General features: G+C 40.6%; 1 protein-coding gene across 12 annotated transcripts in view; it reads left to right on the top strand.

Annotated features, from left to right (window-relative positions):
• The first annotated feature begins 1,608 nt into the window (after positions 1-1,608).
• Positions 1,609-24,001, top strand: part of gramd1bb (GRAM domain containing 1Bb) — a 68,265-nt gene continuing 45,872 nt past the window's right edge. For 3 of the 12 annotated variants that reach the window (XM_026318877.2, XM_026318886.1, XM_026318852.1), the window contains exons 1-4: positions 9,909-9,976; positions 10,362-11,538; positions 16,885-16,983; positions 19,554-19,580. In XM_026318877.2, the coding sequence (XP_026174662.1) occupies positions 11,129-11,538; positions 16,885-16,983; positions 19,554-19,580 (536 nt within the window). In that variant the 5' untranslated portion in view covers positions 9,909-9,976; positions 10,362-11,128. Of the gene's footprint in view, positions 1,766-9,908; positions 9,977-10,361; positions 11,539-14,282; positions 14,302-14,623; positions 14,701-16,884; positions 16,984-19,553; positions 19,581-23,412; positions 23,637-24,001 lie in introns of those variants that run through there. The other 9 variants (XM_026318895.1, XM_026318869.1, XM_026318928.2 and 6 more) reach the window with 7 other exon arrangements.

The raw sequence follows: 24,001 nt of genomic DNA, 5'->3' as shown, positions 1-24,001 counted from the left end.
GATCTGTCTCTGCCTATTCTGATGCACTGTCTTTCTCTCTTTTTCTTTCACTTTCCCATCAATAGAAACATTGTTCAAGCTTCTCCATAGAGCAGAAGCTTGAACAAGAAAGAGTGTTTTCTGCCAGACAACACCCGTTTGCATGCTCCGTGCACAAGGCACCAGAAAAAGGCACACTCAGAGAGGGAGGTGTGGACACAGAAACACACAGTTCACTCACACACTGGCAGACAGACTGCCCACACTTTTGTCTGTAACCTTTAACCCTTTGTTCCCAAATTGGCAGAGAAGGTCAGGCTTCATGATGTGTGTCGTAACAAGTCACTACAAGCCACAGTCTTCACATTCTGTCCCGTCTTATACGAGTGATGAGGGTCAGTTTGACTGTGCCGACAAGGATTAAATGAAATTCGGATCAATGTGTTTTCAGTTATCTCTTCGTTTCACACAGAACCTGAAAGGGACACGTGATGGAACATTCAGTCTGGATACAGGAATGTCCACCTGCATTACAGGAACCTGAGTCTTTACATTCGAATGGAAACAGGCAGAATGTGAACGATGACATGAGCGTCTCCAGTATCTCATAACGAAAACATAATGCAGGCTGTTAGAAAGCCTGTTTGATTTCAGGATCAACTCTGAGTGAGTGTGCACCCTGCTGGTGGGTTTCTGTCTCTGTCCGTCACATACTGACACCACACTATACACTACAATGTTTTACTGCCTGTGTTGTGCACCTCGAATATCTTTTTTTTCACTATCCCTGTAATATAATTTTGCTAGAAATGTAATTGTGTTCTTTGAAGCGTAACAAAATCTGCAGTCCCTAGACATATGTCATATATATAAGATATTGAATGAACACTGAATATAATTGGGTAACTGCAGTAGCAGGAGCATTAACATCAGCAGTTGAAGAAGAAAATACTAAGGATTTTTATCTGGTATGTACTTTCACATTCACTTTTAAGGAGAAACACAATAAAGTTGATGCTGGTTTATAAGGTCACCATTTGGAAGAGTTGCTCCGATTGTTTCTTTGTCTCCATGGTTGATGTTTCACTGGTTTATCAAACATTGGCCCTTCCATAATCCACTGACCTCTGTGGGAATATTTATCAAATTTATTATTCGTATACTGGTGAAAATCTCCATCCCAAACCAAGCAGCAATAGTGCTGTACTGTGTAAAATGTGCTGTAAGTCAGACTGCTGATGGTTTTCATGTGACCATAGTTGTGTGTGCCAGTAGTCCCCTGCTGTTTTGACTGAGAAACAAAGATTTTCATCCGTTCATTTCCCAGTGCCTGATGATTAAGAGTTTGGAGGATGCCCCTGAAATCCCCAGTTCGTTGTTTAGGTCCCTCCGGCTGCACTTTGCACACACTGACCCACACCCACTGAAATAAATGAATAGTGACGTGATTAACGAGGAGATGAATAAAGCAGGAGCAGCGTCCGAGCCACTAAGAGGTTAAAAGAAGGGAGGTCAGCTGTGGTGTTTGTCGGGCACTGATAGGTCACTGCTCAGTGGTCTGCTCTCTGCGCCTCTCATCCCTGAAGTAACGGGCTGCGGGTCTCCGCCCTCAAAGATGCACTGATTTGAGTAGAGAAACAAGCAAAGCGACCCAGACTTTCAGCGGATGTTTTGAACCTGTCGGCGCGGATGAGTACCGTCTCTGAAGTTTATCCTCCGGGTTTGGACGCGTGTGTGCGCGCACTGCACGGACAGCTTGGTGGAAGCGGGCGAGAGCGAGTCCAAGGTAAAGACGCACCTCAGTCACTGAGGAAACGTTGAGGACTTTTAGAGGAGTTTTCTCAGCTTCACTGACACCAGTCAAACCGAAACGACGCAGTTAAAGGAAGCGCGTTAAGAAACAGATGGAAACGCAGCGGCGCACATGGAGTTTTATGTGAAATAGGTTAGACGGTGTTTAGTTTCCTCGACAGCAGTCGGATGTGCCGTGATCCGGGCCGAGTGTAGACTATAATTTCCTGTGTATTGACTCTAATGCATTTATGATGCTCCCATGTCACCAAACTTTAGAAAATGTCAACAAATGTCAGTCTGCGTTTGTTTAAAGCCCCATGGCTTTAAAACTGCACCTTAACCCACAGGTTATTTACAGGTTCGATCCCCGGCTCCTCCTGTTTTCAAATGAGTCTGTTTACCTTATGAGACCATAAACTATTATCTGAGCTGTGATGTCTCATGTGTACAGATTCACTGAAAGTCAAAGTACAATGATTTGCCTGGAACTGTTTTAATTTGGGGTCGTAGATTAAGTTTAAGTGGCCAATATATGGGACTAAATATTTTTTAGTGTAGAAGATTTACAGTCTGATGACTTCTAAATGTGCTGCCTCGTTAAATGCTTTCTCATATTTCAGCTATTTAAATACTTGAAATCATTTCCACAGCAGGCTGCTGATCCTACATGTGGTCCTTACATAAAGGCCATAACTTGTTTCCTGTAGCCCACCAGTCAGAAAATGGTTTCGCCTGGTTTAATCTTGACCGTGGCTACTACATTTACCTGGCTTACCTGTGAACAGTGGCTTGAAGTGTGACATTTTGTTTTTCATCTAGTCTATAGACACAGATTTCCCTATTTGTTCCTGACTCGGACCATAAATCCTGTATTTGCTGCCTGGTTTGTCGCCACCTGTCCAAAGTCCTTGTTGTGAGGGTCAAAGTTAAGAGTAAAACGTACAGAGCTCACAAAGAATTGACTTTGTTAAGGGCTCACAGACTAAACTGAGTTGCGTTGCCATATAGGTAACACATATTTTAAATAAAGTGTGACAACACATGTTAACCTTGTTCCCTGTTTTCACTCTATTTTAAGTTTTTGTGGTTTTCATTCGTTTTTTAAAAGTGTAACAATCTTGTGATCAGTTTACTTCTTCTTTCAAAGAAGCCCGGTCTAAAAGTGACATCTGTTTAGTCCCTAGAGATACCCATCTGTTTAATTTGGACATAGATCTGGACCTTAAGGTACAGAACTACCCTGGAGCGGAGAACACAGCCCTGTATTACCTGTGTTCTGCAGCAGAGCATAATCAGTGCTAAGATGAGGGTCGGTCTAGGGATGGAAATGCATTGAACCTATAGATACCTGCATCATATACTATAACAAACAAAAGCAACAAATGTTCAGCTATATGAAGAGTGTATGGTGGTGACTGACACAGATCCTCGGTTGTTCGGTGTTGATGATGTGACTGCAGTTTGCGAGGATGCATCTGCATCTGTTATGCATGCACATGCAGCACAGCACATGTTGGGAAAATCTCCTCTGAGCTGACTGCAGTTTATCCCTGCAGGTCTGTGTGTGTATGTGTGCGTGTGTGTGGCCCTGTACTTCGGCTGCTTGACATGTAGGAAATGACACTAAAACGTCAGACCAACCAAACGCAAATAAGAGCCACAGTCTCAGTTTCTTCTCAGTATCCAGTACATAGGATTCAACAGCCTGCTTATGCATGTAAAACATGTTGTTTTGGAAAACGCAGGAGCAGCGCAGTGACTGCAGCATCTCAGACAACCTGTCATCACAGTAGAGCTGCCACTTTTACACCCCTACCACAAGCTACTTGCAGGACGCTACTGAGTGTACTGCTGTTTGTTACTGTGAAAAGGCCTGCAGATCAGTCGGAGCGAAACAACATGCCCCCAACGAGAGCTGTTGGTACACTCAACGGTTGGTGACTGCCACTGAGGCCGGCTTTCTGTCTGAATGAGACCACTTTGAATGCACCTCACGGTTTCACGTCTTCCAGTTTCCGACAGCCTTTCTTCTCAGCTGTTTGTGACTGTCGGCCTGGGAAAATGCCTCTTAACCCCACAGGAAATGACAGTTGGTGAACAAACTGAACTGTTTTTTGCACTTATCTTTAACTCTGTGTTACTGTAGACAGAGTAGTATTGTGTTCAAAGAAGGAATTCTTCAGGGTGATTTCAGATGGAGGGTTTTATTGACTTGCTGTGTACTGTAAAACTCTTTTCAACAGCTGACAGTGTAAATTATTTATTTGTCTATTCCTCATAGAGTTCATTCTAAACTTACTATCTAACTTACTACCTACAAATACCTTTATTCTTATTATATCCAGTTCCATATGTATTGATACCAGTCTGTTGACAGTTCTGTTAGCCTGCAGTTGACATGGCTGTACAAGCTGGGGGAAGTTTTTTTGCATCATGGATTTGTGGTTTAGTTATTTTCTTGGGTGTCGGAGGTTACTGATCTGGCCTGTATTTAAATGACTGCACTATTGGTTGTGGGGATTTTGCTTTAGTGTCTTTTACACCAGTACTGGAGAATTTGAATGTCCTGAGTTGGGCTTTTTCTGTGTTTTGCGATCTCTGTGGTTTAGGCATGAATTTCCAAAGTACTTATATCTGATCAGCTATTTTCTATATCTGATGGCTCTCACCCTAGTGTTGAAGAGGATATTGTAAAAGCTTCTGGTAATAGTCGCTGATTTCTCACTGGGCCACACTGTAGTAATGAGAATTTTAAAGGGTTTTTGACAGTCAGCTGGAATACCTATCAAGGGCAGGTTAATACGGTAATTCAGAAAGACAGTAAAATAACAACAGCCAGCTATCTGCATCTGTGCAATTCAGGCCATCATGAGTTAAACTGCAAATTTGAAGCAGTGTAAGTTGTGAAGATGAGTTATGAGCAAGGAAATAAAAACTGGCACAGTTTAACACCAGCATATGGGAAAAGATTATTACATTTGCTGCAGCATACCAAGCAACACCACCTGCTGATTTTTCATTTATTTTAGGAAAATGAATTAAAACTTGGATGTTCTCGGGGGGGGGGTGTACAGCACGTTCCTGTTATGCTGGAATTAGATGATGCATCATCTTCTAAACCAAAAATGAACCTGTCAGTTAAAATTTAATTTCAGACGAGGCGACTTTTAAACTGTTAAACAGAGCTCAGAGATTTCATCACAGTTTTAACTGCAGTTTGGGGCCGATTATATAGGGTTAGTGCTTTAGTACAGCCAGATGGAAATCTACAGCTACATAAGTACGTCACCTATATTAGCAACACCAAATGTAAAAGGCAGGATTGCATGACCATAATCCAAACAAAATGTTTCTCTAAGCACTTCACTAACTAACCTCATTTATTGCTTCTAATTACCGTCATAAAAGTGAAACGTAATAGAGCTCTAATTCAGACTAATCCTGCTGTCAGTGTTAAACTAGTCCAGAATATTACGTTACAATTAATTAATTTATAAACTAACAGGCTGTTTTACAGGTTCATATTATATTGTTATTATTTCATTATTATGCTATTCAGTTAAAATGAACTCATTTCACATTCGGTCATTCAGTCAAGATTTCTTTCAATAACTGACTCAGTTTGTGTCGACAGTTGTGACTCTGATTTAACTTAGATGCATCTTCATTTCATATGACATTCACCAAACACCTGTGTCTGTTTCCATAGTGTAACGAGGTTATTTTTAGAAGGAAGGGTGTGGAAATAAGAGCTCGGGTTGTGATCAGTACATAAAGTCTCTCAAGGCATGGTCGAAAGAGAAGGAGGAAGGACAGAGGATACACTCTGGGCACGTCGTAACACTAAAAACTATTTAAGTAGCTCCATCTTTAAATTTGTTCACAAAATTGGAGGAAACCTTCAGCATTTGTGAAGATGCCTTGTAGGGTAGCATGCTTTGAATACTGTTAATGTAACTTTTATTTAAATAATACATTACTAATATGACTTCTGACTGAAAATAACCTAACTTCTATATTGAATTTCACAATGAAGCCACCAAGTAAAGAGCGTAACATCACAGTTGACGTCCACGAAGAAACACCTGATGTGTTTTGAATTTGTAGCAGAAATTGTTCCTTCGTTCTTCTTTGCTGAAAGTTTACATGCAGTTATATACAGGTTAGTCTTACTGAAGCATTAGTAAATTCATACAAAACCATGCAGAAAGGGAGGAAGGTGTAATGAGGTGAAGCGTGGTGAATATAATCTCATCATAGTTTCACAGTGCATGTAATGTTTCCCTCAGTACTGGGATGTGTTGCATGACACACGCCTACATGCGTCCATTATTGCTGAATGATAGGATTATATATGGAGAGCAGGTTGTTTAGTATAGATGTAGCATCATAACAGCAATGAAATCATGGCCGTTAGAAAAACACTATGTAGGCAAAGAGTAAACATTTTTAATGTGGAAATATTTCAAGTTGTCTCAGTTTGTTGTATTAATTCCCTTTATTTAAGGAGGATACCAGTCATCAGAAGTGATTAACATAATTCATTTTAATGGGAGTTTGCTGCTATTATATTAAATGAATCATGAGTCTTTGAATCTTCTTTCTGTAAAGGGACAAATGAAGTACGTCAAACCTTAGGAGCCAGGCTGCCTTTAGCACTTCCTGACTTCATAAAGCTCCTGTCCCATTGCTAAACCTCTGTATCACCCTCTTGGCAATCCTCTGTCCAGACCTTTGCTTGTTTTTCTGCAAATGTTTTCTAACAAAATTTATATGCTAAGAAGAACCATATCTTTACTATTTACAAAGTAGTTTTCCAAATCTCTCCCTTTTCTTTCTGTTAATACTTTATCCAAACTGACAGAGGTTTCAGTGCTGCCTGCTTCATGCCTGTGTAAAGAATTCATTTGACTAATCGGAGCACTTTATGCCGCATGTATTTTCATGAGTGTTCTTTTAATCAGCATTAGCATGCCTCTGTAATCTGCCTAGAGTCTTTGACATTGGGCTGATAGGGACACATTGCTAAGAATAGAGAAGCAGGGAACAATAGAGCTGAACTTTGATGGTCAGTAATGACGCATGAAAGGCAAGTAATCACATGATTGTTGTGTGCCATGTACCCATCACGGTGATGGAAAACTGTCTCAGCTGTAACAGCAAAGCTACTCAGTGGTGGGTCCATCTGTTGACTTCACTGATGTGCACAAGGCACAGAGACACAAAACGGCTAAATCATTAGGGTCCTTCCTGCTGCACACTCACTTTGTTAATATTATTACAGTGCACTTAAACTACACAGGTGTATCGACACAGGTACAGTACAGCATCTCTCTTTTCTGATAAATCAGTGATCTGTTAAGCAAATCTAAAAAGTAGTGAGACTAGGGCTGCACCTTTCGATCATTTTTAAAGTCGAGTATTCTACTGAATATTTCAGCGATTACTTGAGTGATCGGAGAAAATTGACTTTGCGCCGGCTCCGCTGGGTGATCCGGTCTGGTTGACAACTGGATGATTTCTGTCCAGATGTTGAAGCGTTGACAAAGTGCTGTTGTTGTCCAGCTGTTCCACTTCACAATACACGCATTGCACCGTGTTGTCATCGTTTTTAAGTTTGAAATGATCCCAAACTTTGGACATTTTCTGCCTTTTACGGACGGTTTCGCTCTCTGCCACAGCGCCAACTTTCCCATAAAGCAAGTGACAGTGATTAACCGAATCCTTCTCGAGGAAAAGAATTTTTTGTAATCGAATTCATCTATTTCCTCGATTATTTGTTGCAGCCCTAAGCGAAACATACATATTAACTGGCATCACTTGAGTTCAGCTCAGTGATGCCAGTGATTAATCTGAGGCCACTAGAACGTGTGAAACTGTAACAAGAAACGTTGACTTGCCATGATTTATGTACGATGTTCCCCACTGACACACTCAGCCTCCAGCTCACGTGTGTGTGTATGTTGTTGTTGTTGCTGCTGCTGCTGCTGCTGTGTAAGTGTCTCTTTTACCGGTGCAACAACTCTTAATCATTTCTGAGGTACAAGAACAAAATAACATAAGTAATAATGGTTAAATCTTATGTTTGTTTAATATTCAAGAAAAATACTAACTGCTAAATACAGTTGGCTCTAACAGAGGTTTAATTTTGGATCTAGTTTGTGATAGGTGGTGAAATACCTACATTGACTATACTGTTAAAATCTTAACAGCTACAGTGTCTTAATGAACCTTGTATTGAATCCTGTTGTCTTTTTTAATAGCAGTGTGTAGAATATTAGTAGAACAATTTAGCCAAATAGTGATCGTGACAGGATGTAGCACCCTAAAGAATATCTGACTACTGTGCCTAGCAGTAACTATTCCGCTTGAATATTTTATCTATGTCACTAAAGTTTTTGTTCTTAACTCCAACTTTTGTAATAACATAGTCTTTTGTTGCTGTGTATACAATGATAGGCCAGTTTTCTATTGTAGGAATTAAAAGAATAGGAAATGCCCTGTATTCTTGCCTTTTAGCTTTGGCCTTTAAACGGGCCAATTGCTTTAAGTCAAATATTTGTGAATGAGTCGGTGCTGGCGTAATCCAGTGGCTATCTCTGTGACACTGATAACAGTGTTTACATTTACAGCTTTATCTGCAGAGCCTCAGAATAAATGAAAAGAATGAATGAATAATCTGCCTCTAGTAACTGTTCCCTATATATTTTGCTAACAAAGCTATCGCTTCCCAGTCAAAGGAGCAGACAGTCTCAGTCCTACCTCTGTCAGTAGTGCTGCACTGATTATGCAGTGCTCTGTGGCTCGACTGACACTTTGATGGTGATTTTTGAGATGATTGAGTGTTTGTTCTGTGTCGGTGCTTCTTGATCTCGGGGCAGCCTTCAGGGACGCTGATCAGGACACACTGAAGATATGACTGACCGGTCTGTGTCCTAGAAACAGGGTTCAAAGTGTTTACTTCTTAAGGTTTAAGTAGAAAGCGTCTGGTGTATGGTCAGAAACTATATTTGCGTGCTTTGAAAATGACTTGGAGTAGCTCAATTCTGCACGGTTGGTGATGATGGCAGTGTCTGTGTTGAGACCATGATGATTCAGTAGGTTAAATGTTGTATTGCATATTAGAACCAAAAAATGATAATGGTTAGTTTGTTTTGTGTGATGATTTTTGTCTTCTTATATTTCAGAAGTCTTCGATATCTATTTTTAAAGTCCAAGTTTCAAGATACGAGATCTGAGTTTTATAATCACTTAAGCTTCTTGGCTCGTGCTTCTAAACCCTTTGCCAAAGCCCTTGGAGTCATTTTTGTCTTGGCCTTACAGTGCTCTCTGTAGTCAAAGCCACTGAAGTCTTCAAATTCTATTTGTATTAAGCCTCCTGGATCTTTTCTAAGACCAGGCCTCGTCTTACCCTCCCCATTTAATAAAAGACATTTTGATGCTTTCACTTCCTCTAATCGACATCATCACCTGGGTGGTTTCCTCAATAAGTCAGGGTGGCAACAATACTTAGATTTACTGTAGAGATCACACTCAGACAGGTATTACTGTAAATCAATTACACTAACCTTTTCCACATCTCTGATCTGTGACGTCCATAAAGGTTTCTACAGAAAACTTACTGTCTTTTGTTCAAGAACATCCTATCTCAACCTTTAGGCCAGATTGGAAACCTTGATACTCTTGTAAACTTCTTTTAAGTTTTTGTTGACTAGCTTTAATTGATAGTAAGTGTTACCTTTAGGTTTTAGAGTATTTCTGTGCAAACAGGACACACTCTCGCGTCTGTCACTCTCAGCCCTTAACAGTCCACCCTGCTATTTGTTTCTGACCTCATAGCCACCAGCTGAGAAAGCCATATGTGCAGAACAGTCAAGTTGAGTTTTTCTTGTGGTGCTAATGGCACAGGCTGTTTTTCTTCTGTTTGCATGGCTGCTTGCACCTGCATAAAATCAGAGGAAACCTTCCTTTGGCCTTGGCTCACATTCAGCAAAACATCAAGGGTTTATCATTAAACAGACAGGCAGCACATTGTCTCCTGAGTCAAGGTCAAGATGTGTGCTTGTTGTTTTCTGATTTGTAAAGACTCCTTGGGTTCCGTGTAGCCCATGAAGTAGTTGGCGTTCACTCTAGATGGCCGGTGTACACAATGGCAGTGATCTATAGAGGGTATCTGTTATCTCGGATGTGCCTGGGTTTAAAGGTCTGCGATACATTTGAGTGTTTTTTTCATGGTAGAAATGTTTTAGAAATGGATTAATTTGGGCTGGTGAATGGTGGTGGAAAGGCAGGCTACATTTAGTAGATCAGTATGTGACCATGTGTGAGTGTGTTAGATCATCTTGTTTCAGGTACAGCTTGTTTCCTGTGACTGGTTATCAAGTTATCTGCCTGTGTTCCTGTACGCTATGTCTACCTTGTTTATCCTGTGTTTTTGCTTGTGTGTGTGTGTGTGTGTGTGTGTGTGTGTGTGTGTGTGTGTGTGTGTGTGCGCGCGCGTGTGCGCGCGTGTTGCTGCTCAACTTGGTCATTATCACCCTCAGCCTTGCTTGTACCTTGCAGTCCTATCACCTCCCTCTAACCTTTAGGCAGAAACAGCGTGGCGACAGTGACACACTGGGGCACAAGACAGACCTCATCCTCCAACGCAACCTGAGCCAACAGTGTCTTCCTTTGCTGCAGCAATGCCATAACGTAGCATTGCAGTAACCTCCCAGCCTTTTACACAACATCAGCATCAATATTCAAGGGCTGACAGTTGGTGCCTTCCTCTTTCACATTAGCAACAGCAGCTAAGGTAACAGCTTTGGTAGCTCGGACAGTAGCATTGCCAGTGTGTAAGTGAGTGTGTGTAACTTGGCCTGCTAGTCCCCAGGGAGGACCAGCAAAGGAGTTGTGTTACACCCCCTGATAGGACTTATACATGTTTCATCTGCTGCTCTCTGAACAGAAGCCCCCTTTGTTATCTAATCCAGCCCTCTCCTCTCCAGTCTGAGAGACCAAGTTTACAGCCACAAGACTTCTCTTCACAGACTGTCAGCCAGCCACCCAACTGATACATATCAACCAACAGCTGAGCAGCGGCAGAAGGACTTGGTCAGGGCCAAGATATCTGCTATCAGGACTTCTCAGGCAATATTTCAATCCACTGCTTGGTGCGGGGGCAGGGCTTTAAAATAAACGAGGCTGAGGAAGCTGTGTGAGGTCGACCAAAGATTGTCAAGGATCTAAATTTTACCTGTGCAACACTACACCTCAACAGCCAGTCAGCCCTTCAGACTGCAGAATAGCAAAATCTTGTAAGGAGCTCCAAAAATAAGAATAAGAAGTCCTAACATATTTGCAATTTAGGACTATGAGTGACACTCTTAGACCTCCTTCGCTGCAGGTGAGCGTCCCAAATGATGCTCCAGCGTACTCAGACGGAGGAAGCAACGCTGTGTCAGATGGTTCTGTACGGTCCAGTTCTTCGACCCCGACTCTTCGCCGCAAGCGGTTCAAGATGCGCCGTATGAGGAATGTGCCCAGTGAAAGAGAAGCTGAAAGAGGGCGCCTGACTGACGGTCACCTCACAGTGCGATCACACTCTGGCTCCAAAGAGTACCTGCAGCTGCCCTCCATAGAGATCACACCTTCCAGCGATGAAGACACCCCCTCTTCCTGGTCCAACTGCTCTACGCCCAGCGCCTCTCCTCGCCGCAAGCGTTTCCTGTTAAGGAAGTGGCTGAAGGTTCGAGAGAAGAAGGAGCAAGGCAGTGAGAGCAGGTTGGTATGGGCCCTCTCTACTCACCTGTCTTCCCCTCGTCTTCCTACATCTTCCCTAATACCATCATGCTGCTTCACGGCTCCTGCTACCCTCACTAATACGGTGTATCACTAACTAAATAAGAGTTAAGTTGTTGTCATACTGATTCAGGTATTTTAGAAGATTTAGACATTTAGGCTCCTGTTGAGTTTGTTGTTTCTTTACACCTTTCAGAATCTGATGCTTGTTTAACAGAGTGCATACAGTTTAATATGAAAAACCTTTCTCCGAAACCCTGTGTTCAGTCGCAAGTGCTAAATAACTTCATCACTTCATGAAACTGTTGCAAGCATCTGCAACAGCTCTGAGTTGTATGTATGGATGCACTTCCCTTTGGGTTGTGTTTCAAGTTGTTGTGAGAACTTAACTGATGTGCAGCAAGTGGAGGGTAAATTGATTTGATGTCATGATACATGACAGCAGAAAGTAGATTTAGTTCTTGCCTTTAAAGACCTGCTACAGTCTTCATTCCTGTGTTTGGATTGTTGATGGCTAGACTTTACATTCTGATAAGGGAATGTCTGCTAAATTATGTAAAGATTAGAGAACATTAGATTCAGGTTACATTTAGAAGAAATGGAGAGTTCACGCACTTAAACTGCTGAAGTAATAATAATGGTACATATTGATAAATCTTGTTAACAAGAACGGCCTCAGCAGAGTGCAGAGTTAGGCAGGATGCTTCCTCTTGGTAGTATAAAAATAAAAAATAGACTAGCTTCTGTGTATTTAAAACAAAAGATTCAGGAGATGCTGTGGGCTGACTTTAAATGTTGGCCTGACAGCAGTACTGAAGGAAAAGTGATTGGGTTTACAAAATCAATAGGTTTCTCCCTTATTAATGCATGATATGACATACATTACGATGACCTCTGAGATATAGCATGTGCTGGTGGCTCTAGAGTAAAGGTCATAAGGTTGGTAATGTCAATCTGACCTTTCAAAGTTACAGTATTTTAAAAGTTTATGTGTCCTTTTCATTGAAATCCCAAAAAGGGCTAGTAGTTACTGAACATAACAAAAGACTTTAGTAGTGTGACTGAACAGAATGAACAGAAGTACTTGTATCTTGATATACTGTGTCCCTACAAACCCTACAAATTTGAATAAATCCTACAAAAACTTGAAGATTAACTTGAACTGGATTCACTAATGGTTCTGTGAATGAGCGTGTTTGTAGGACTCACTTCACTGTGATTAGTGAAGGCAAATCAGTGACAAGTGCAGGTTTATTAGAAGAAATTTGAATGTCTAGTAGTTCTCTCTCTCCTTGTGTTATTTTTATCACCTGTTTTTGCTGTATTCTCATTCCATCAGTGTGTTATCGTTATATCGGTGGAAGCCACTGTCTCTCCATAGGTACGTGTGCATAACCCAGACAGTGTCCCTAAGTACGAAACGCTGTCATTATGTGCCACACCAGGAGAAAAGCTCCACTCCCCCCTCAGGGTAAAATGTGGACTGTTCTAACAAGCGTTCCTCAGCTTAATCTACTACTGTGGCGCTAAGACGACGTGGCTCCTCCTAAATCTGCTGCTTTTTACTAGCTGCATGTAGCATATAAAAACATTTCCAGGCTTAAAGCTGTGTGGGGCGACATATATAATCCAGCTTTTATTGTTTATCTTCATTTAATTATTGATGAATGACGATGCGGAACACGCAGGTTTCGTCACATAACGTTGTGGGGACACAATGTGCTGCCGTACACCCTGTTGTCTCTGATGATTTTCTCACAGTGGCAGAATTGCTGCCCACATCCCTTTACAGGCTGTTTAATGGAAGACCATTCTATAATAGCAACCTCTGCAATATGCTCTTTGTGACACTTTACATCCAGTAAATATGGATTTTGCTTGAGTACCTGTGATCATGTACACAGATAGAAGGTGTACATCATGTAAATAGAAAATGTGCCTGCACATTCTTCACTACCTATACTAGTTTCTAAGAAATACTGGATAATGTACTTTGCATAAACTGTGAATTGGTTTATACAATGTTGAATGGACATAATCAAAACAGCACTGACACAAGAGGTTTCTTACAGTTGTGCCTTGTTCTACAAACGAGGACGTTAAGTGAAAAATATGATGATGATCTGTGGCCTTGTGTTGCTCAGTGATCCCTTCACTTTTTCATCTAGCTCCACATCAGAAACCAAGTCATCCAAAGCTTTGTGACTGATGAGTGACACTAATGATGATCCAATCAGACTTTGTATGTAACGCTTATTGACAGGTGTCGGCATGTTGACAAGTTCAACTAATATGCTGAAAGCAGTAAACACTGTACTTGATGAACATCCATCCATCATAGCATGCTGATGTTAGCATTTATGTCAAGAAATTACTGTGGCAATAGGAAGTACTACCTTACAGGTGGCTGCAGACTCCTAACATTGCTTTATAAGCTGATGTTTGAGAATAAAGCAATGGAGAAAAATGCTGTACCTCAGTCTGATGGTTAGAGTCTAACAAAAGTGGATGGAAAACCATGTCAGTTTGAATGTTCTGTGTCAACCCGGTGTAACGCTTACGACAGTACATTATTTTTAGCTGCAGCATTTTTATCAGTTCCACTCTTTGAGCTGGACACTGGACTTTATCTCCACCAGGAGCGACACCCATGGCTGCCCAGCACTTTGTCACAATGAATTAGCTTCTAAGCCATGGACCGTCAGAGCTGAACGAATATAATTTGGCTTTGGCTGAACCTGAAAGGTGTGTGGTATTATGACAGATTCACAAATATATGTTTCAGAAATGAAAAATCTCTTAATTTGTACAGTTGAAGAGATTTAATGTACTAATTGCAAAGATGTAAGAACTGAACTCCAAAGGGATTATAACAAAATCATATCTTTAAGCCATGTTCTTCGATCATTGCTGGTCATTACGTGTTTTGTGACTATGTACATGAGCACAAATTGTGCAGTAGCTTCTGCTTAATGTGCAGCACTATCAGATACTCTGGGTTTGTGGCTTTAAACCTGCGGTAATTGCCCAGTTAATATACAAACACGGCAGAGTGGTTATAGTTAGCCAGTGTGCTGGCGAGATCAGGCGCACTCTGAACAGTTTTAACATGGTCTTGTCATCATGGAAGCAATTAAAAATACTGTAAGTATTGAAAAGGTTAATGTAAGATATACATGAGAGGCAATATGCTTTTAATATATATTGTAATTATACTGGCTGCTACTGTGATGGTATGAAATACATTGAGGAATGTAGTTTCTGATGCAGCTATAGCTCTCCTTCACTGTCATTAAACAAGCAGTTTTCCACTAAGGTTGGTTTAAATCCATGAAGCTGTTGTGATGATGGGATAAAATCACGAGTAGTTTCAGTGACGCTCGTGAGTGTCAGTGTTTTTGATTTTAATCTGCTCTGACCTTAAAGTGGATCCTCAGTAAGACGTTTGTAGTCCACCGTGTAATTCTAATTGTTCTTTTATAATTCGTTACATTTATCACCATAGCATTAATCCTGGCATTCTAGTGCTTTTCTCGTTGTATTTTTCAAGCTGCATACCATGTGTGTGCTGTAGGTACTGTATATGTGCATCTGGGCGTATGTGTGTGCATGTGTGTGTCTGGGAACAGTGGAATCTTGCAGATATAGTGGAATCAGCTGTTCTGCAGCCTGATAAGACCAAAGCTATTTTTGAGGAACTGATGCAGTATCTTTGACCAGGCTTCATTTCTTCCACCTTCTCCAAGTATTTAAATATTTCACACATAACCTCTTACAAAGTGACATACGAAAATGTATGTTAGAAACTTTAGTTAAATCTAACAGGTCTTCAAATACTAGTTTTGATTGCATTTCATACTACAGTATGTTATAGCTTATAATAATTTTACATTAATAATATATTTTAAAAACCATGTGACTAAGAAATTCCTTCAAAACTTGTTTCAGACTGGTTTCCTACTTCATCTACAGTAGCTCTGTACTCCCTGTGTTTTTGTCTACTCACAAATTGAGAAATAATGTTATTTCACACATTTTCTGGTATTTGTACTGTGTAGTGTCAGAGGCTATCATTGTTTTAAACAGGATAGTGTTTTGTTACACCTCCTCGCTATCATGTTGTCAAAGTGCATATTCCATCAATTGTGTATGAGTGATGAATAATTCAGTGAGACCCCATGCCATGTCAACTTTCTGTTTATGTGATGTCAGATGAGTATGGCCTGAAGGAGCTCGGGGTTACAAGTATAAACATTAGTATACAGCCAAACATATACGGCTGCTTTTGCAGCAGATATGTTTTACCTTTAACTTTGCATGTTAAACATTGACTTTCTGTCAGCTGAAAGGTGATTTTTTTTTTTTTTTTTTTTTGCAGAGAGCAGCAGCATTTTCGCAATAAAGGCACATCCTTTAACTTTATGTGAAAAGGAACCCTAAATGGTTAGGCAGTGGTTTACTGCTGTATGCAGTATATAGTAATACAGTAGCTGCATAAAAGTTTTGAGTTTGCAGAGTTTGCAGACTAGAGAGACAATTAATTAATGTTGAAAATTTGTTTGAGAGTGCATCTACAATATACCAAAATAATCTCAACCTCCCAAAGTCTGCATTTTTCATACATTCCTGCACCACTTCAGTCTAGCCTATTCCTGCTGTAGGAAACAGATGAGTGCATTCCACAGAGTAAGTGAATTAATGAAGACCTTTCTAAACAGGCCGGCTTTATTCTTAAATGTCAAAGTGTGGACTGGATCGAGAATAGAATCATAAAATAAGGAAATAATCCACTGAAGAAAAATGACAGTCGTGAACTGACATCAGACATTATAACTATTTGTGCATTTTTTGTGTTTCTTACATCCGTGTATCCATATAGCCGTGTCAAGCCTCTGGCATATAGCCCCCTCTAGTGTTATTATTGGATATATGCATAGGCAGCCACACAATTAAAGTAGAGCAAGTTGCTGTATACATGTTGGCAGTTGCTGCGTATCTGTATATTTACAGGCTGTTGGACAGATGATATCAGGTGTATCACCAAAAAATGTATCACAGAAACTGACATTTTTGCCCAGTAGGTCCCTTGATAATATCAAAAATGACCCGTTAGACTTTTATACTAAATTTTTTCTACTTTTATTTTTCTTGTTTCTATGGACAAAAACACCACAGCACGTAGCAACCTACAACTTTAGAAACCCTGTTTATGTGATTTTCTTACAAAACAAATAATGTATATACAGTGTACTATCACATCTACATTGCAGTTTAGTATAACTATAGTGTAATGACTGATATTCCTACTTTGCTCTTGCTCCTCTGCAGCCAGCAGAGCAGCCAGCAGAGCAGCCAGCAGAGCAGCCAGCAGAGCAGCCATGAAGATGACAGCACTCGCTTTTTGACGCCATTAATTCGTGAAGAGAGGTGAGCAATATGTGTGTACCTTCTGCTGCCACTACATGGGCCTTGTTTTTTGAAGACATTTTCATGTTTTTTGCTTGATTAAAAAGTTGGCATTGAATATAATAACAGAGATATGTGAGTCCAGGAAGGATGTAGAATACACTGTGTTTGTTTCATGTGTGCATGTAGTCTATCCGGGCACATGCATGCTACTGGAAGGAAGAATCATCTGAAAATGTCAGAGTATTTCAGTTTTTCTTTTTCAGCATCATTAGCTCTTTTTTCACCTTGGAATTTGCTGCAGTTGTCACAGCTGTGCCAGTGACAGGTCCCCACATTGAATCAGTTACTGAACCTGGTGTGTAATTGCATGCAGGTACCTGTTAAAGTGTGTATGTGCCTTCTGGTGTGGGGTGTGTAGTGTGGTTTCATAATGTTTTATCAGTGAAGTAAAGCCAGGAGGAAACTCAGTGAGTGATCGTTTGCCATCCCAGAGAACCAGGAACATGATGCATCAGAATAGTGAAAGTACAAAACTTCATGCTGTCGTTTTGGCCTGAAACACTGTGTTGTTAACTCTATATGATTAGCATTTAACTAGTGCCTTCTTGCTTGTTCCCCAGCCTAATTTCAGACAGAGTGATGGTACAAGTGAAAAGCAGAGTAGAACAAAGCAACAAATTACAGTCCTCATTGTTGTCTGTGTTATCGGTTGGATTCTACCAGGACTATACTTAGCAGTGCTGCTTAGCTGGGAGCATGTTAGATTTTGCCACCAGCACAAAAAACAAACAAACAAAACAAAAACAGTCGAGTAGTTTCAGGTGAAATCAGCATATAATAGATATCAGGTGCCACAAATGTTGGATGTTTTGATCACAGTTGCATTAACAGCTAAATTAAGCACATTTCATTGTGCTTAATGCAGGAAAGGTAGAACACTTCGTAGTGTTTCATATGAGACAACCACAGCCTTTGTAAAAAAAAAAAAAAAAAAAAAAAACACATCCATACACGAAGGTTTCTCCTTTCACTCTGGCTAATTTCATGCTTTTGATGATGCAAATAATTATGATGCAGTAAAGAAGCTGCAATTTGTTTTCATACAGAACGTCCCAAATTTATCCAGAAACAGTCTTGAAATGTAATGTGCACAAATCTACCTTTGTAGTCTTATAACAACCAGCCACTTAGCTGGTTTTGTCCTCAGCTCTGTCTTTCGTTCACTACACCTCCACTGTTTCTCTCTGTCCTGCACTCTTCTCCATGTTTCTCTCTCTGGCTCTCCCTCCCGCACACTCTTTTTGCTCAGTGTCTGCACTCGCTCGAATTAGGAACAGCACCTGTCAAACCTATGGGATTTCTCACTGTTCTTCTCTTTGCTGTGCTGGTGATAGCTAGTGAGGGGCGTCTGCAGCAGCTGCAGGGAGAGCAGCGTTCTGTAGCCGGCTTTAGAGGGCACGGAATGTCATGTCTCCTCTGCAGGTAAAAACAGCTGCATTTCTGCCTGGAGGATGCACCGCTGCATCTCCCAAACTCTATCTGTCTGGTCGTCACCGTGTCCGTCAGTTTTGTTTTGCTCTCACTGCATCTGTCTTTTGTGCTGCGGTTTGCTCAATGTGCCGTGTGCAGCTGCATTTTCCAGTGAAGTGACAGTAGGTTGTCAGCTAATACTTGCCACTAGCTGTGATTTTAGCTGCCTTTGCCGGATTATCAGGGCGTCTGTGGTGGTTCAAGGAGAGAAGCTGACATAAGGTCAAGTTTGCTCATTTGTTGTCATTTTCCTGCATTTGCATTTGGGGTATCTACTAAGTTCAACTCCTCCAACTGCAGAGGGATTATGTAATAGCACAATGTGACTGTGCTAAGTCAGTGTAATATGACTCATCAGTGAAGATGACGCAGAACATGATTGTGAGTGGTGAATCTGGATTACACACTGCCAGACATGCCATCACTTGGTCAATTCAGTCTGTTTATAGCATAGCAAATCTAGTTACATAACCATAGTAAAACTGCAATGTTTTGCCTTAAAGGCATATGGCACTTTCCTATTTAGCAGGCATTTTAGCAGGTATGATAACATTATATACTTAACACTTTAGTGTATTTGTAAGCACACATACAGGCATATAGTGTGCTTATTACTGTACACTATATCATGTATAATTATGTATGATGATATCTTCCAATTAAGCAACTGCATCTGAATTATGATGAGCTATCTAATTAATAAACTAAGATAACTTTTATCATATTTAATGTATATACTGTATATAGGTTAATTATACACATACTGTGTATTATACAAATCAATTGATATTGATTGATATTATCAGCAGTACACATTTATCATGCATATAATATAATGCTAACAAAGAATTACAGTAATTTACAATCATAAACTATACAAATGGCCTGATATATATTTACAACCCCATGATACTATATTATATGTAATAAGGTATTTGTTTATATGCCATTACTGTTGTTTAAAGCAGTAGTGAAGAGAAATGTGCTAAATTAAAAGTATAATCATTAGTAGCAGATGCAGCACCCCATGACTGAACTCTCTTTTTCTTTTCGTGTAGGTCTGACAGTGCAGCAGACAAAATCAGGTAAGTCTGATTTCTGACTACTATACACACTGTTTTACCTATAGAAAAATACAAAGGTGCATCATACCTTGGTGGAGCAGAGATACAGTGGGACTGGCCTTGTTGTCACCCCACTTGCGATGGCCCACCCATGCCGCATGTGACACAAATTCACAGCTTTGTCCACCAACCAAGGTGTCTGAATGCTCTTTACATTTAGAGAGGCCAGCACTGAATACAGTTGCAAGCCATGGAATTCCATTGTTTGCTGTTATTGGACAAACAACATCAGACACACACACACACACACAGGGCTTTGTGAGTTGGATACTGTTGTGAAGCTTTTCTTCTATGAGCCTAGTTAGCCACAGTTAGGTCAATACTGTGGACACACACTGCGGGTAAAGACACTGTTCTTCAGGGTGTGAAGGCTTTGCTGTCACCAGAGACACTGTGCCAAAGAGGCTCAAGGCACAAGCTGAAAAGGTGAGTGACAGGTGATGATGTTTTTAGTCTGTCCAAATGTTGCCTGGAAACATCTGGTCCTCCATGCTAAACAAGTTGGAGGAAAACCTGAAATATATATTTATTTAGTATTACATTTAGATAACATTTACAGTATCAAATATTGAATGTCCCTTTTAAACTCTTAAAAGACTCTTACGGTATACCGTGGAATCGATAATAGGAAAAAAATAAAGGGTCAAAGCTTTTACCTGGGTTTCCATCACTACAGATCCAATAGGGGAAAGTGTCTTTGATGATACCTACACTTCCCAAATGATGTCTGGTCATTATTATTTAATTATAGCTGTGAGAAGTGCTATCCACAGTTTCCTATGAAGCCCGGAAACTCTTAGCTTTTGCATGTGTGTTTGTGTGTGTAGACTTGTACTTCTATCTTTGGGAAGACATTTTTGAGTGTAAACCTGTGGGAGTTGGGACGTTTTGGCAGATTCATTTTGGTCTTGTGTGTGTGGTATGTGCTGTCAGGCAAAGTGTCACGTAGTCTAAACTGAGTGGACACTGTAACTTTGGTGTATTTTTTTGTGTGTGCGCTCTAGCATGTGTGTGTCTACACTGGTACGCTTTGAGCGGTCAGTTGTGAGTTAGAAGCGTATCAGACCAGGCCAGGTTTGAACCACTAGGAGTCTCTGTACTCACACACACAGCTGGGAGATGGTGTATTGATCCTAGTTTGTGCTGTTTGTGTTCACCACTACAATTGATATCATTTTGTTTTTTAACAGTTCAAAATAACCTGTTAGAGTTAATTGTAAAGTCTGTCTCTTCTGCTGGATTACTTGTATACATTGTCTTTCTTTAATGATATTATGTGAATCGGTGTGATTTTTTGGTTTTGTGTTTTAAGCTGGTAGATTTGCTTTTTGATGGAAATGGGGGGAAAGTCGGTCAAATACATTCTTAGAGGGTGTTGACACAGATCCTATTTGTGGTTTCCACGTACAGGCTCACAGCGAGGGGATTGAGATTGCCTGGCTTTGGGAACTTACAGTGCTTTTCTTCTTTTTGCAGCACATGTGGTGGTGCTGTTGTCCAGGGTTCTTCCTGGACGCCTTCTTATTTTTTGAAATAATGTATGACTTTCACACATGCTGCTTTGAGAAGAACAAACAAGAGCGACGGGTGTAATCAAATGGTTGCCATTCAGAATTTCTATGCCTTTGATAACCGAACAAAAGATTTAGGTAAGTTTTGCACCAATTAAGAAGTGGAGAACTTGCTAATGTTTTTAACCAAAGCCTTTCTCCTCCCATCAGGAAGTCAGATCAACCAAGTGATGTGCAGGTCATGCAGCTTCACACAACACATAGTGTTGGGAGGGTGGGGGGCACATTTGGCTGTGCTGCAGTCCTCAGGGACCTACGCTTACCCATAAACCTCTTTGCTGCATAAATACACGTCAGTACCTACACAGAGTGTCACATATAAATATAAACCTACAGTATTTCTACCCGATAGCAAAGTATTTTTCAGTGCAGTGAGCAGGGTTATATGCACACAAAACAAACTAATTGCATTATTTTTTATATTTTTTTAGAAAGTCAAATAATTGTTGTACCATTGTCTGTACAATGGCCAAGGAGATGGAGGTATTTAAGAGGAAGCAAAATCCTACTTAATATACATTGTTTCAATACAATATTGATATTTCAGAAATTATGGATCTGCAAGTAAAATTATTCCGTCTACCCAAGCACATCTCTGGTTTTGAATCTGTATCCTTTGTAACCCCACTGCAGGTATTTCCTAATTGGTCTTGATTCACACAAACTACGCTACTAGATCAATCCTTTTCATAAGGTGTACTGTAAATAATGGATGTAAAAATGCCCTCTGACTGGATAAAGTGGACAAGGCGTAAGTGCGTTGTGGAAACTTTATAGTTTGCTGTTGGAAGGAAAAGTTTGAGTGAGCTGGTGTCAGTATGTCTACAAGGCAGGAAGAATCTCTGATGTGTTTTATGGCTGCTAAAATGAGCGGCTGCTGAGTCGAATAATGTGACGGTAAATTGTGTTGCCCTTATTATGACTAACACATACAGTGATTCTGATGGCAAGATTCTCCTGAACAGTCCTGCATTTGTACTCTCTGCCCTTTCCGTCTTCGTTTCAACGCCCGCATTGCCCTTCCGCCTTCTCAGTTGCTGGATTATTGATCACTGTCTGTGGTTTGAGACATTAGCTTCTAGTGTTGGAAATCAGCATAATCTGATCTTGCTCTTTACTTGGTGTGTGAGCCTTGGAAAAGCACAGATCCAACATATTGAAAAACACGATACTCAAAAAATGAGAAAAGTTCATTGCATTCATATTTGTGCTAATCTACTATACTGTATGCTGTCACAAATGTTAATATTTTTGAAGTCTGTACAGAACCACATTATTGGGTAACACTTTCCCAGTCCCTAATGTAGACACATCCTACATAATGCTCAAATAATGTTTTATATTTTGTTGTTTTTGGATTATTTCAGGCTACGTTAATTCTAACTTCATCTGAATGTATCATATTTCTGATTAGGGCACATTTTAACTGGCTTTATATGAGCATCATTGTTTTCTGTCTAATCTAATTCCAGATTTGTTAGTAGTATCTGATTTCTCTGGGAAATTTTATCTGATGATTCCTGTAGTTCTTCAACATGTCCACCTCTAGAGTTCTGGAGTTCTATGAATTCATGAAGTAGCTTCCACCACTAATCTGTATTCGTGACTGTATGTGTGTGCATTGGCACGTGTGCAGCTGCCATATCAATAATGCGGTTCCCCAGAAAGACGGCATGAGATTTTGGTCGGGGGTCGTGAATGCATGCCTGCAGCTTGTAACATAGACAGCGAGACAGAGGAGGAGGAGAGATGCTGAAAGTGAAGGAGAGCCAAGTAAGGGAGGCTGATAAAGCAGGGAGAACAGGAAAAGAGGTGAAGGTCCACCCTTTTTAAGCGCTGTCGTTCTCAGGGAGCCTACCAAAGGGACCTTCCCACACACACACCATGGCCAGCCAGCCAATCAAATCGCTCACATCCTTGACCCATCCTCCCCCTTACAACTGTTCATCCATGGCTCAGTGAAGCAGATTTGAGGTTATACGCTAGGAAGCAAGGCTACAAACAACCTGGACAGCAAAGTGAAACTGACTGTTTATAAAATGCAGAGAGGAAAGACAATGGTGTGGCAATAGCTGTGAGGGATTTTCAGCAAGGAAAAATACGCTGCTTTAGGTGCATTTTTAACAGGTTAGTGACATCTAGTCAGTCTGACATCCTGCAGGTTCTGAACAGCTGTTTTATACCTGATACAGACAGATGTCTATATCACCTCTGCAACTTTCTGTGTCTGAGCTGGTGACATGATTTTTCTTCTGGCTGACTGTGGATGTGCTGCATAAGAAGAGGAGGAAAAGGAGGATTTGATGAGGCTTGGCAATGATGACAAAGCACGGTGGACAAGTGACAATCTGACAACGAAACAGAGGGACATTGATTGAAGAGAAGCCATGAGAGCCAGGAGAGAGGCCAGGATGGTGTCTGCCTGTTCACCATGCACAAACATAAGGTCGGGTCTGATTTCTCTTACCTTTCTTTAGCTGCAGTGCATTCTCATCCTTGTCTTCTCAGACTGGAGAAGGTATACGCAATGAATCTGAAACTTCATGTTTTATGTTTGAAAATCGCTGATAATATTTGATAATATCCTGTTATACTAAACTCCACCCTGGTTATTTTCACATAGAGTACTATGTATGACTACATATGTAATCCAGAATTGATCTTCAGGGCTGTATGATTTTCATTTATCTGATTATGTGCTAAGTGTCAATGTAGCTTGAACTGACCAAATCACACAACCTGGCTGACCCTGGTGTTCCTCTGCAGCTGTGACCTTTTCTGTTTGACCTTTGTAGAGAAGATGCATCTGGT

Source organism: Mastacembelus armatus, chromosome 13 (genome assembly GCF_900324485.2).
Source record: "Mastacembelus armatus chromosome 13, fMasArm1.2, whole genome shotgun sequence".
Lineage (NCBI taxonomy): Eukaryota > Metazoa > Chordata > Actinopteri > Synbranchiformes > Mastacembelidae > Mastacembelus > Mastacembelus armatus.
Note: the sequence above shows the minus strand (reverse complement) of the source record. Positions and strands in the feature narration are given on the sequence as shown.